At 35.1% G+C, this 14809-nt stretch overlaps 2 protein-coding genes across 6 annotated transcripts in view; one reads left to right on the forward strand and one right to left on the reverse strand.

Annotated features, from left to right (window-relative positions):
- The first annotated feature begins 736 nt into the window (after window positions 1-736).
- Window positions 737-9670, forward strand: LOC133880925 (probable plastid-lipid-associated protein 4, chloroplastic). Of its 2 annotated transcripts, XM_062319889.1 has the most exons (6): window positions 739-1118; window positions 2487-2600; window positions 4072-4167; window positions 5270-5344; window positions 6033-6100; window positions 9391-9670. In XM_062319889.1, exons 1-6 carry the CDS (start codon window positions 804-806, stop codon window positions 9461-9463), a joined length of 741 nt encoding a protein of 246 aa, XP_062175873.1. In that variant the 5' UTR covers window positions 739-803; the 3' UTR covers window positions 9464-9670. The 2 variants fall into 2 exon arrangements, with proteins under 2 accessions (XP_062175874.1, XP_062175873.1); XM_062319890.1 differs by lacking the exon at window positions 5270-5344 and having other exon boundaries at window positions 737-1118.
- An 800-nt stretch (window positions 9671-10470) lies between these two features.
- The window catches only part of LOC133882884 (probable helicase MAGATAMA 3), a 49181-nt gene continuing 44842 nt past the window's right edge, over window positions 10471-14809 (reverse strand). For 2 of the 4 annotated variants that reach the window (XM_062322113.1, XM_062322114.1), the window contains 7 exons: window positions 14203-14256; window positions 13940-13998; window positions 13754-13838; window positions 12584-12952; window positions 12046-12168; window positions 11863-11949; window positions 10750-11399 (listed from right to left, as the gene is read on the reverse strand). In XM_062322113.1, the coding sequence (XP_062178097.1) occupies window positions 11193-11399; window positions 11863-11949; window positions 12046-12168; window positions 12584-12952; window positions 13754-13838; window positions 13940-13998; window positions 14203-14256 (984 nt within the window). In that variant the 3' untranslated portion in view covers window positions 10750-11192. Of the gene's footprint in view, window positions 10590-10749; window positions 11400-11862; window positions 11950-12045; window positions 12169-12583; window positions 12953-13753; window positions 13839-13939; window positions 13999-14202; window positions 14257-14809 lie in introns of those variants that run through there. The other 2 variants (XR_009902747.1, XR_009902746.1) reach the window with 2 other exon arrangements.

A 14809-nucleotide genomic window follows, 5' to 3' on the forward strand; every position in this document is an offset into this window, starting at 1 on the left:
ACATAGACTTAACACTGATTAGCTAAGACATTAAAATAGCAGGAAGAATATTCAAGGAACACCAATCACTCGATCGAAACATTGTAAATGAGAGATACTAGTTGTAGTTATCTTTCGTGGGGAGGTGATTAGGGTCCATATTAGCTTTGAGTTGTCGGTTAATTATTTCATAACTTGAAATTACATTTTTCCTAATTTTTAAAATTAAGAAAAAACAAAAATCATACTTTCATAACTTGTAATATCCCTTATCCGACAGCCAGACAATTCCTTTGCAATGATAACGTAATAGTTTCAACTAACCTTTGTGGGATAGTTGCGGTGAATAAAAATAGAGTAATGTTATTTAGTAGACAGCTAGACGGCTGCCTTATAACTAAGATGATATGACTGTGAAATCCAACATTTGAATCGGTAGGAATTTGTAAAAAGATAAAATCAATAAAGATTTTTACTGTCACGTTATCTCTGTCGTATGATAGTCTACTATATAACATACGGTATATAAGTAATATAACAATACTCTTAATAGACTGCCATACAACTTGAATATCATAATAATGAAAATCAATTTTTATTTTTAATTTTTTTTTTTCACTATGGCATTATCAAATTATATTTATGACAATATTTAGTATACGAGTATGCTAAATAGGATTAGTATTGAAAAAATACAGTCCACGGGGATTTTAGAACCAACTGCTTTCTCAACTTGTACAACTAACTTATCGAAAGTAAAGAAAGACATATTAATTAAACAAACGGAAGCCACTGACGCTGTATGCAGTGGAAACCGAAACACCATGTCCATGGCCTTATCTTCTCATACTCCTTCAACCCTCAGTCTCACTACAACCCAATCCTCTACGCCTTCAACTCGTAAATTCATCTCCTTTCCTCCTCCTCTCGCTGCCTTTCAGTTCCCAGCCAAACCCACCTCCCACAAACTCTCAACGACCTCAGGCCCTGAGAAATGGAGAGCCAAAGTTTCTTTCTTTCCTGCTTTCTTGAACAAAGGCAAAGATGCAAAGACTCTCAAGGAGGAGCTTCTTCAGGCCATTGCCCCGCTTGATCGCGGAGCCGATGCCACTGCCGAAGACCAGCAAACAGTTGATCAGGTTGGTCTCAACTCTTGTCTCCTCTTTCCTTTGATTTCATTTTTGGGTTCTTGTTATTCTCTCTTCAAATTTATTTATTTTTTACTAGAATTATGTCTTTAATGAAATTTGGTATAATTTTTCTTGGAACTTTGAAAATTGGTATAATGCGCTTGTCCACAGTCTGGTAATTGAGATATTAATGGATAAGAAAAATTTGTCTATTAAAGGAAGACTGGTTTGGTTGTATATTTTGGAACTTGCTAAAATTTTGTGTCATTAAATTTGTTATGAAAATAGTTTTTCTAATTGATGTCAGCGAATATGTACTTCACAAGTTTTAAGTCTAAAAATCCAAGTATGTGTCAATTTGATGAGTGATATCTTAATTTCTTTAGTACAACTCATAATGCATTTATGTAGTTTGATGGAATTACTTATTTTGGAAAATGGGTGGCAGCTTCAGGTTATAGCTCAAATAAATAGAAAATCAGTTTTTTTTTTTGGATGGTTAATGTTTTTCTATGGGTTGATATTTTTAATTATTGACTTCTTATAGAGAGTCCTCGATTTCAAAACTCTTAGATGATATAATCTCTTGTTTTTTTGTATTGAGGCAAATTTTTGGATGCCAAGACTTTTTATTATTTTCTTTATTTTGATTTTTCTATTTGCACTTACATTGTTTATAAAATTTCTTATACAACAAAAATTTCAATATTTTTGGTGGTTCTCTTTCTAATTTAGTGTGTAATTTTGCTACCAAAACTCCCAAAATTTCTAACTTTGGAATGACAACACCGCCTATAGCTACACTTACCTCCTCAATCTACCACGCAATTTGCAATGTCATCCTAATCTTTCAATTTGGTTAATGTATCCTAATGATCTACGGTTTGTATCACAATGTTCCCCTTCCGCGACAAAAAAATGACAAAAATACAGAAAAATGAAAGAAAAGACAAAAAATTCAGAAAAATCGAAAAAAGTCACAACTTCAGTCTATTCTGAACTTTTTTTCTTTGATTTTCTGATTTTTTAATGCAGATTTTTTTTTTTTTTGGTCATTTTAGGGGACGGAAATGGGACATTGCAACCCCAACCATAGATAGATCAGTAGGATACATTGACCAAATTAAAAGATTAAGGGAGACATTGCAAATTGTGTGATAGCTTGAGGGGGGGTAAGTGTAGTTTTTCCATAATAATTTTTTAGTAGTCTCCTAATGGTGACTATGCACAAGCTATCTTTAGTGTAATTTTTAAGCTATGCTTATATTATGATATGTCATTATATCTCAAAAATTAAATCGGCTTACCTTAATTACTGATGTCTGTGCAGTATGTGCAGTATTTTGTTTGATACTTGGAAATTTTGTTTTTAAATAGATAGCACGGAAACTTGAGGCTGTTAACCCAATAAAGGAACCACTCAAATCTAATTTACTCAATGGCAAATGGGAGCTTATATACACTACTTCAACATCGATTTTGCAAACCCAGGTGAATTTTATTCTCTATCTGCATAGCTATAATGTATGTCTTTCCTGAGGCATCAGCAATCTTTTGGAACACATGACACTGTTTTTTTATAGATTTGGTGTTTTTACTTTTGAGTTTACTGTGGGTTTTTAATTCTAGGAACATTCCATACTTGAAATGTCATGCTTAATTGTAGTTGTTACTTTTAATGCAAGGAAGGTGACATTAATTTCATAATGGGCTCACTTGATCATAAAACCCCTTGTAAATACAGAGGAAAATACGACTAGTTTCTTGAATTAGGAGGTCAAATTGGTTGGACAAACATAATATTACCACAACAGAGTTCCCCTTTGTCGGAGACTGTTCTTTGCTGAATCAAGAACGATTTACTGAAGATTTTTCTACTGTCCTTCAATGCTTAACAAATTTTCTTCCCTTAACCATCATTTGTAAATTTCTTATTGGGGATGTGAAGAGGTTCAACGGTCATTTGTTCTTCTACCTATTCACGTGTTATGCCTTCTTTCTTTCTGTCTTTGTTTCACTGGCATTACTTATCCTAATCTTAGGAACCTCTATCGCGTCTTGTATTTGACAGTGTTAAAACCTACGCTTGATATGAAAAAGGAAATTTAGCATCATCTCACTAGTTTGACCAAGATTACATGCAGCTTTTGTTGAGAAAACTTTTTTTTAAAAAATAAAATAAAATTGTCTCCCCTGCACTGCTCACTTCCCCACAGACACAAACAAGCTTTCAAGCTCTTCCTTCTTACCAATAATCACTGATTCTGACATGGTTTAGACTACAAAGAGAGTTCCAAGCAAATGTGACTTGGGAAAAGAAAGAGAGTTCAAAAGGAAAACTGATTGGATTCATTTTGTCTAAGTGTTCTACATGTGAGGCTAGCTGAATCCAGTTCTGCCCTCCTAATCTTTTGTTGGTCCTATTTACTGTATTGAATTGCTAGAGAATCACTTTGCTTTCTCTTTTCTTACAAAACATGGTCCGTTTTATTTTATGATAAATGAACAAACAATAAAGGTATGCAAAATTTAAAATTGGAGGGCGGGATCGTCTTCTGCTCTTCTGCTTCTCTGTTCTGCTTTTCTGGGTTTTCGAGTGGCTTGGTCATTTTGGAGATGCGGGTTTGGGTTCAGTCTTGTGCTTATTGTTTGTAGATGGGGCTGGAGTTTGATGCTCTTGTAGTTTGATTGTTTAGACAGCAGGTTGTAGCGGTTCTTTCGCTTTCTTGCTTTCTTGTTCTAATGGGTACTACAGGCTGTGTAGTGTGTTGGGTGGGTGTTGTTTGTCTCTTTGAGATTTTGTTCCAGTTTTCACTGGAGGGCTTGTAATAGTTTGTGTTGGTTTATAAAAGTTTTCTTTCATCAAAAAAAAAAAAAAAAAAAAAAAAATTTAAAATTGGATATCTTCACTTTTTTGTTGGTCGTATAAATTGCAATCACCTGGAAAGTAATGTTTTAACAGAGACCCAAATTTCTGAGATCGAGTGCAAACTACCAAGCAATCAATGTGGATACACTTAGGGCCCAGAACATGGAATCTTGGCCATTCTTCAACCAGGTATATACAATATATTCGCTCCTTGCGTTTAACTTCTGCTTCTTTTTCTTATTTTTGTGTTTCGACCATGATTATTTAGTACAAGCATTAACAATAAGTTTGTTGTTATTGTGCACAATAATGATGAATAATATGGAATTAAAAAGGGAGAGAGCAAGAGAAAATCAAGACACAAATTTACGTGGTTCGGCAATGTACCTACGTCCACACGAGTACAACTATATTTCAATAATAATGATTTAGGGTTACAGTATATTTATAAGTAAACCCTAATTGTATGAACGTATTTTGAAAAATTTCAAAATATCTAACTGGCCACTATACTGGTACTGTCGTATTACTCTCTATACCCAAGAGAATATGAGCCACTTGTTCCAACAAAATCATATTTAGTAAGTTGCTTTGACTAAAATATTTTCATTCACCTTATGCCTCGGTAACTATAATGCTCCTTTTATTTGAAAATGACAAGAATAAGGTAGGAAAACTTAAGAACGGTGAGATAAAAAATGCAGAGTCTTGCATAGCATTCTAACATATGCTGCTATAGATCTAAAGATATATACTATATGAAAAAATGGAAAAGAAAAAAAAAAAAAAAAAAAAAAAGGTGAAAACGTTATCTGATAGTGTTTTAGAGGTTTCAAAGTTGCTCCTAATTGATCACCCTGACCAGGGGTGAAACCATAATTTTTTGCTTAGGGGGTCTAAACCCACGTAAATAAATAAATACATAGATACAAAGAGTAGTAGAGTAGAAAGCTAAATCATCTAGCCATCTAGGGGTGGAAAAGTGATCATTGACAGGGCCATGGTATAGAAATAATATTTTTATGAAGATTTTTAAAAAAATTGGGGTTACCAAAGTCCTCCCAAATTGGCTTCTACAAATTGTCAGTGCCAAGGTTGACTTTATTTTGTCATCTCGCAACACTGCCCCAATGATGTTGAACATAGCATTTAAAAACTCATTTTTACAGCTACAAACAAATCAAATTTCTAGTTATATACTCTTCTGCTTGTGGGACAATGACCATATATTTAGAGACTGATGCATTCTTGTGCTTACAATTGCCTGAATAAATTTATCAACATTTTGTAGGTAACGGCAGATTTAACACCTCTTAATGCAAGAAAAGTGGCCGTGAAATTTGATAATTTCAAAATTGCAGGTTTGGTAAGTAATCTTGGGGTCATCATTCTCTTGATTTTTCTTTTGAAAGAAGACTTGGAGATGTCACTGTACACTGGTGGGTGTTTCCCCACCTCAATCTTTTGACTTGTGACTTAAATTTAGGTATCATATATATTTTTTTTTTTGATAAGTAATTACAATTATATAAAAAAACGCAAAGGGGCGCAACCCTTATACACAGGAAGTATACAAGAGAACCCCTAACAGGGACGAACAGAGAATAAATTTAAAAATTCTACATAAGTAAAAACACTCAAACTAAGATGGGGCGCTATCCAAAAATATAAAGTATTGAGCAACCGCTTCCGTAGTTCCACCATGGATGTCTCTACATCTTCAAACAGCCGAGCATTCCGCTCCTTCCAAATACACCACAGCAAGCATAAAGGAGCTAACCGCCAAGCCTCTATAGCATGACCACCCCCAAGGGGGAAAATGCGGAAACACACACATGTACACTTCAACTTAGCATTAACTGTCCTCCCTTCTGGCGGAAGAGCAAGCATCCTAAATATGTTATATTACACTATCCTAAATGCTATGAAGCTTCTTTTGCTTCACATTGATATATCATCAAAGTATCTACCAAAACAATTTGTATGCACATCTCTGAATTTCTATTGAGTACTTTACTTTTAGCATATATGATTTATTTCATCTTGGTATACAGATACCCATTAAGGCACCGGGAAGAGCTCGTGGTGAACTGGAAATTACATATTTGGATGAAGAATTGCGGTAAGTTAATGTTTCGGATATGCTGTTCATATAACTTTGAAAACTATCCTGTGAACTCGACTGTAGGCTTCCAAATTCCTTTTCTGTTGCCTGCTCCAGCCAACTCTTAACTTCATTTTGGTAGTAAGAAGCAAGCATAACATATGAGTTATTAGCACTAAATGCTAGTAGTGAGGAAATATGTTTTGAGATAGATCATGTTTCAAAACTTTAAGTTAAATGCATTTCATTTGTCCAATAAAGTTAAATACATGCTTATACATACTTGATTAAAAGCAAACTAATTGATCTCAAGAATCTGAAAAATTTAATGTGGTATTACTTTATTTTGGTTCAAAAGTAATTTTTTATTTTTTTTTAGAAAAAAGAGTAGAAAGGAACAAAGCTGAGTAGGAGCCAAATAACTACCAGGAAACGTTATCTTGTACACATTGTAAAGTGACAGAAATAGTAGCTTTTGCATCAATAATTTCTTAAGCTTCGCGCACTCTTCAAAAAGCTTTTCGTAGGTTTCTTGCAAGCCATCAACATCTTCAGAATCATCCTCGGATGAATAAACAATGTTAGGTGTGACATGCACACTAGACTCATGGCTGCTCCCAACAGAAGCAATGGAAGCTAAGTAATTCCCATCCTCATCAGGTGAATCAGAATCATCAGAGTCTTCAAAATCAAACTCATCACTAAGGGTAACGTTCATAGTCTTACCCTTTAACTTCTTTTAGTTTGGGCACTCAGCCCTAATGTATCCAAAGCCAGAACACTCATAGCACTTGATGCCTTGGGTGTTTTTATCCTTCTTCCCTTTGTCTTTCTTACCAAGGGAGACTCCATGAGAATCACCTTTTGACTTCTCAGTACCTTTAGAAGGCTTGTTCCTAGGGTTCCCTTTTCATTCAATGATTTCTCATCAAGAGGAGTCATTTGCCTCTTCCTGTATTGGTTTCAACACAATGGATTTGGCCTTTTTGGGTTGAGGCAATGAGAGCTCATAGGTTTGAAGAGAACCCGCAAGATCCTCTATTCTAACAGTATCAAGATCCTTACTCTCTTCAATCGCAATGACTTTAGGTCTGAAACATTCACGTAAAGGCCTCATGATCTTTTGCACAACCCTCGATTTAGGAATTTTTTTCACCTAGGTTAAAAACTCGAGTTAACTATATCATTTAACATAGAACTCGTCAAAAGTCTCATCCTCTCTCATGTGAATTTTTTCAAACTTAAAAGTTAGCAATTGAAGTTTTGAATTTGTTACTATCTTGGTCCTTTCATGCGTAACAGTTTTTGGCAATTTTGCACATGGAAATGCGTTCAAACTCATCAGGAGAAACCACCATAAATATGGTATTCACCCCTTTATTATTCCAATTACAAGCATTCAGCTTGTCTTTGGACCATGTGTCTATGTTGGTAGTAGGTCTATTCCACGCTTTATCTACAACAACCCAAACACGCTCATCTAAAGACTTGAGGAATGCTCTCATGCGGACTTTCCAGTACGCATAATTTTTTCCATCAAAGTAAGGGGTGAGGACAGAGACTGAGATTGTGCCATGAAAACTAGGGTCAATGAACAAACTCTGGAGGTTAATCCAAACGGATTGTATCTCGCTCCGATACCACTTGAAAGTTCTATTTAGACCCCAAACTACACCTAGAGGGGGTGAATAGGTGTTGATCACAATTTAAAACCAATTCAAATAATTTATTATTACTAATCACAGAGTTTTCTAACACACAACAACCAACAAAAATCAAATAAAGCATATAAAAGAATACACAAGATTTTGGTTACGAGTGAAACCCTTTGATGAACTCTTCAAAGGTAAAAACACTATGCGAAAGCCAAACCGAGGAAATTAGTCCACTAATGAAGTAATGTATACAAGCAATCAATATTACAAAACCTTTGTAAATACCCTTGTACCGTAGCTCTAGAACTCTGTCCAATCTTCAATTTGATCTCGTCTCACACTCCGAAACTCCAATGGCTGAAGGTTAATCTTCTATGTGTGTGTGGTAATCAAACTCCAAGAGAGAGTGCAAAGTTTAGCCTTCGGTGGTGAAGTGTTCTCTTGGCTCAAACAAAATAATGGATTCAGCCGCTTGAAAGTCGTGTATAGCGAGCCCTTAAATACCTTAAGTCAATACCCCAGCATCTTAGTCCAATTAGAACACTAAAACGTGTAATTCAATTGGCAGTGTCTAGACGTGTTAGTAAGCTTGTCCGGGCATGGCTAGGGTTCCATGCATTTAACCCTGGTGGCATTCGAACTTAGCAAATGCATTTGCGGACAAAGCTTTTTGTGACTTTAATTTAAATGCCACATCTGGACATGTGTGGACGGATTTGCAAACATGATGTTCTATGACTCCATCTTTCATTGCTTGGTTTGGCATGTGCAGACGGATTTGCGAACGGGCCATACTATCACTATGACTCCATTTAACATTGCTTGTCCGGACATGAGTGGACAGATATGCGAACGGGGTATTGTGTACTTGACATTTATGAAGAAATTTGACACTTACCCCAAGTACAAAAACTACCCCCACCAAGTTTTACACGCATACATTTATTTTGAGCACCAAATTGGCCAATAAAAAACCTAACTTAATATTGTGAAGAGTTTTAAACTGTAATTGCCACAGCAGAAAACAATATAGTGAAGAGCTTGAACTGTAAGATACATGGTGAATCGGCTTCCATTGAAAGAAAGGTGAACTTCTCTCCTTTCGTTCAAGGATAGGTGTAAAGTAGTGAAGTGGGATAGGCGAAGAATGAATGTAGATTGAAAAGAAATCTCTCTCCAATTGCCAATAATTTATTATTTACATAGCTGAAAGGTGGTGGTGAGTGGAAGTATTTTGAAGCTTTATGCATTAGCTCAAGAAAAGAGATGGCCTAGGACTATTGGTCCATATGATGCCCTTTTGTTTTATTCCATATGTGAAAGTTTCCAAGGAATATATATACAGAGTTAATTAGTGCATCATAAGCCGTTTCTCCTGATTTCTCCATCACCAATCATCATTATCTACTTGAAACCCACATGGTAATTTGTTCATCATTTAAACTTTTACCTCTTAAAGATGAAAGATAATAATTTAATGTGTGATGAATTCCTCAATTACGCCTTTTTCTTTCGTTTGATCTCAGATGCTTCTTGCCAGAAAAAAGTAAAAGAAAAAAAGGAAAAAAGAAAATCGAATAGCTTATAGTTGCACCAGGAGAGAGACTGCTTCATTTACTTGACATTGATTTTTTTTTTTTTTTTTTTTGACAGAGTATCCAGAGGAGACAAAGGCAACTTGTTCATCCTGAAAATGGTCGATCCGTCGTACCGAGTTTCTATTTAATGTGTAGATCACATTGCAGCATCCGTAATGGTTTGGCAAATTATGCAAGTGTTGCTCAGACACAGTTTTGGTCATATTTTGCCTAACACAAACTAGCCTATAACTAGCGCTATGTGTGGGTGTTTTTTCATTGTATTATTAATATATTAGCATCTAACGTGCTATTACACATTCAATATCCTTACAAAATCACATATAATTTACCAAGTTTGTAAGAGTAATGTTTTTTGAGCCTAAAAAAGATAAACTGTCAACAATTTGATTTGGGCATTAATAACACTTCACCAATTAATATTGAAAAATGCTCCATGTACCTAAATTTTTACAAAATGAGTCTTACTAACTGATGTGGAGATTATCAAAACAAATGCTACGAGTATCAATAAATAAGCTCCACATCATCTTAATAAGAATCTCTTTATAAAAGTTTAAGCACATATAACATTTCTCATTAATATTACGATAGCAAAGCATACTTGGTGAAGCCACGCGGATGAGAAATTTGGCTTAACTAATTCAGAATCCATTATGTTGTGTGGGGAAGATTGGGGAAGGTGTATGGCTATGCAGCCTAGGAGCTTGGTTTATATATATAGATAAGTGGTCATCTATGTGGGTGGGCCACCCTCCAAAGAGGTGGTTGCCCATCTAGTAGCCACCACTTTTTTTTTTTTTTTTTTTTTTTTTAAAAAAAATAATAATTGTTAAAAACTTTTTTACATTTTTATTTTTAATATTTTTTTTTACATTTTTATTAAAAATGCTACATGTCATCATCTTATTAGTGCTCACGTTGAACCTAACAAAATGTGTCAAGATTTTTAATGGACTTTGGCTCTAGAGAGCGATTTGAAAATTAGGCCAATACATGGACTTTTGAATTCACTTTAATAGGGAGCAATTTGTAAATTATGCCACCACAAGGACTGATAATGCATTTTGCAATTTTTTTTAGATGAAATCCATATCTTGATTCTACATTCTAGCTTAAAAAAAAAAAAAAAAAAAAAAATAATACAAACACCCCATTATGGGTATTAAACACAAAAACAACATCGTTTTAATGAATTTATATATATATATAGGTGTAATTATTAGCCGTATCTGCTTACCTTAAAACCGCTATCTGCAATAATGGTCAAGTGTTAGTTAAATTTTTTTTTTAAAAAAAACTTGACTGGAATTTAAAACCAAAATCATAAATTTTTTGTAACAACTAACTCTTCATTCAAAACTACATTAAGAGATATACACAATGGCTTGCTTGCTTGTGATTAACACATCTATAAATTAACACTCCCTTTTATTTTTCTTAATTAGTAAAAAACCCAAGAAATGCATTCTAACCCTAACCTAGCATTATATATATTGGATAAGTACTTTGTGGATAATATGAAAGGAGCATAGCCGAACCAAAAAAAAAAAAAAAGGATGCATCAAAGGAGCAAAATTTGATGTTACACAAATGCATAAATAGGCTCAAGGGGATGCTGCGTTAAGCACACAAGTCTTGTGAAGCCTCTACATATCACACTCCTAATACGTCACTGCCATCAATGAAGACTTGGCATTGACTAAAACAGCTGCCGCTCTGATTTCGAAAACTCCACCAAAAATGATCATTTTAATGAAAAATACACAAAAAAAAAAAAAAAAAAAAAAATGTTGGTGGGTACCTGAAATTGTAATGTGATTGATTTCCGTAAGATAATCCAAGTAATGTTTGGAGTTACTCATCATCAAAGCCCCCATCATCCATCTCCCCATCCCCATCACCATAGTCATGGTCATCTGCCAGCCTCTGGTCAGCATCCCCAGGATTATCATGAAGGGTTACATCCTCATCATCCTGTCCTGTCTCCCCGGGTTCAACATTCTTCACTTTCATAGAATCCAGATTTCCATAGGTGAAAAATGAGGTATAGGGCTTGGAAACCTGCAGGAGGAAATTGTTAGTTTGGATGTTAGGTGGGAGTTATTTGCTCCAAGGAATATTTCGAAATTCAGAAATAAACAGGAATATGTTGTGAAAATGAATAAATTAATAGGATGAATGTTGATGATGCGAAGAAAAGTAAAGGGATTTTCTTTTCTTTTCTTTTGTTTTAGTTAATAATGTTTTTCTTTTTTGTTGGAAAATAAATCTTTGCTGTGACTTGAACCCATGAATTTAACCATCGTCCCATTCTTCTCGGGAATGGAAGCGCCATTTAGCTTTGTTTTAATTAATAATAATATAAAAACTACAATCCAAAATTTTGGGATGTTAATGAATAATTTGAATTTTTTCTTTTCCTCTCCAATATGCAATAAGTTTGATTTATTATAATCAATGAAAAGCTTAAATTGAATGCATTGCTGAACCGAAATCTTGAGCAACTCAGTGAAGAAATATTCACCTTAATAAAACAATTTCTCTTCTCAGCACTTTCCACAAGGTTATTCCAGTGCTCATCCCTCCTCAACGTTGTTGAAGACCCTACCACCTGAAGAACGGTTAAAGCTTAGCTTGCATGAGAGGAGGTGAAGTGCATACGTCAAAACTCCTGTTGACTACATAGAAACCTAGAATAATGCCATACCAGGACAGAAGACTTTGCTCTGGTGATCCCGACATTCATTCGCCGAAAATCAGCAAGAAACCCAATGCTTTTATCTTTGCTTGCCCTAACACATGAAAATATTGCAACATCCTTCTCACGTCCCTGAAAAGAAGAACAAGCCTTACTCTTTTATCAATATTTTATTTGCCAGACCTAGAGCCAAACAGAAAAAAATAAAAATTGAGCCCACAGAGAACTTAGTAATCATAGTAATTCAAAAAAGTGGAACTGGTATGGGGTTAATTGAAGGGACAAAAAGTTCATACTTTTCAACCTGATGGGTTTGAGTGAGATTTAAACCAACTAACTTAGTATTCTTCCACAAAGAATTGCAACAGAATCCAGCTTGCACACTTTTGTGCTTTGTGATTAGCAGCATGCCAACTTTTCATACATCCTAAAAAAATAAAGTTCAAGATACTCGGAGGAAGATTTTTTTTTTTTTTTTTTGATGAATCTCACAGGAAGAAATTTTAAATGCATGTAGTCTTATAAGCAGGAAGATACTACCATTTACCTGGCAACCATCGACAGTAGTAATATCAACCACTTTATTTGAATCCACTCCAAAGGTATTCTTAAAACGGTCTCTGAGGAGCTTTACTTGTTGGCTATAGGGCGATATAATTGCAAGCTGAGAACTTGACTTGAGCTCTGGATACATGCTCACCAACTTATGATACATGAGGAGAACAAACTCAACCTCATCAACATTTACCCAAGACTCACTCCCTGAGAGCTTGGATTCTTTCCCTTCATGCAAATCAAAAAAGCAAAATGGTCCAAAGCAGTGGTATTCATGCCAAGAACGGCTTGTATGCACTTCAATATTAGGCCCATCCTCCAATGACTCTGCATAAAACTCCCTTGAAGGAAAGCTTCTTATCTGCTTGAAAAGAATGGTTTGAAAAACTCATGAGAAAGTATACTCACTAATACAATATTTCACTTTGAAGAGAAAAAGAGAGAAGTAACTGACCCCCCTTCAAAAAACTAAAGAGTATACTTGACAGAATGCTTATAAGAACCTTGTAGCAGGCAACATTTTTATAAATTTACTAATTAGGTCAAAATCGATCACAGGATTTCTATTATCAGCCACTGTATTGCACTGTTACATTACTACCATGATCAACACTTCAGGCCTAGACCCTACTGAACAAGATCAGGTTTGTCCAATGGGATTGTGGAAGTGCTAATTGACATCAGTAGCAATCACTTGTCTTTATATAAGCAGTATCAATTATCACAACTTAGATGATAATCAGAACTGTTATCAACAGAGAACGGATACTCTCCACTATTTATTCCAGGTTGAATCAGACGCATTCAGGATATGGATACAACTTGGACAGGTCAGACAGACATCAGAAGCTTGCAAAGCATCGGAAAAAGGGTAAAGCTGGGCTATCATGGATATGGTGGAACATCTGCAGTACGCTTACTTGTTAATCACCTCATTGCAACTCTTCAAAGTCTTGAAAGAACAATAATATCCTATAGTGAGAGATTTCAAACTACATAAAGGACAGTCAACAGATCATGGATTTTTCTAAGTACATATTGGATTTTTTGAACATATCCTACTTTATTACAATTCCCCGTGTTGGATTTTTTTTGTACAGTGATGTGGCTCCCAAGTAACAAGCTATCTTTTAAAATTTCATTTAGATAAATCTGATCTAACCTCTGGATGCATTCGGTACTGTGTCTTCAGCATCGTCACTGGATAACCAGCCCGCTGTAATCTCTTAAACAAACTCGTCCCATATCTTTAATTTTGAAAATATATGAGAGAAAAATTATATGCATCAGAAGCTTTAAATAGAAACCAACCAAAAGACATAATGTTCGTAAACGAAAAGGGTTATACCCAAATTTCTCGGCAGCAGGAGAAATTACAGTTGCTGGCAGTTGAACTGGATCGCCAACCTAAAAACAAACAGAACTAATCATGAGCTAAAGCTTTTATTTCCCAAGCGCCGGCCCATATGTGACCAGGTTCACACGCAGGCCATTATATCTTATGAATTTTGACCAGGATTCTAAAAAAATGTCAGAAACAAAAGGAAATATGATAATTAGCATATGACCTGGAACTCCTATAATAATAAAATAAAATCACCAGAGATATACCAGAAACACTTGTTTGCATCCATTGGCCAACGGAATAAGAGTGGCTGGTTCCACCTGTATAGAACAAATACCACATCAAGCAGATAGGGATAACATCTCCATAAATCTACTAGTAAAATTCCACAAATTTTTTTCTATTCCACAATACACCAGGGCAGGTAATTTCATAGAGAACGCCCTCAGAAGATGCCAAGTATAATTCATTGGAAACACCCTAAGAAGATTTTCTAGTATATGTGACCTGCTACTTTATTTCTAAATAGGGATAGCCAAACTATATCAAATAAAACAAACATGGCTCTGCATCATCTGCTTATCCATTTCCACAATTCACCGTGGTAATTTTCTCTTTCACAAAGTGATAGTTATAAACAACTAATGTTTATAGACAAAGGGGCCATTTAAGCCGCAGTTCAACAAGCCCTGGAGACTGTAGATTGAGCAAGCTCAGGGAATTATATTTTATAATACTACTGACCTCTTTCCTTGAAGCTCTCTAAACTCACTATCTAAGTTTCTTTTTCCTCATCATAGACAAAATCCATGCTAAACCAATCTTAGGGAGAGGACTAAATCAAACTGGCCTCGTGAAGGAAGAACATAAACA

Source organism: Alnus glutinosa, chromosome 11 (assembly GCF_958979055.1).
Source record: "Alnus glutinosa chromosome 11, dhAlnGlut1.1, whole genome shotgun sequence".
Classification (NCBI taxonomy): Eukaryota; Viridiplantae; Streptophyta; class Magnoliopsida; order Fagales; family Betulaceae; genus Alnus; species Alnus glutinosa.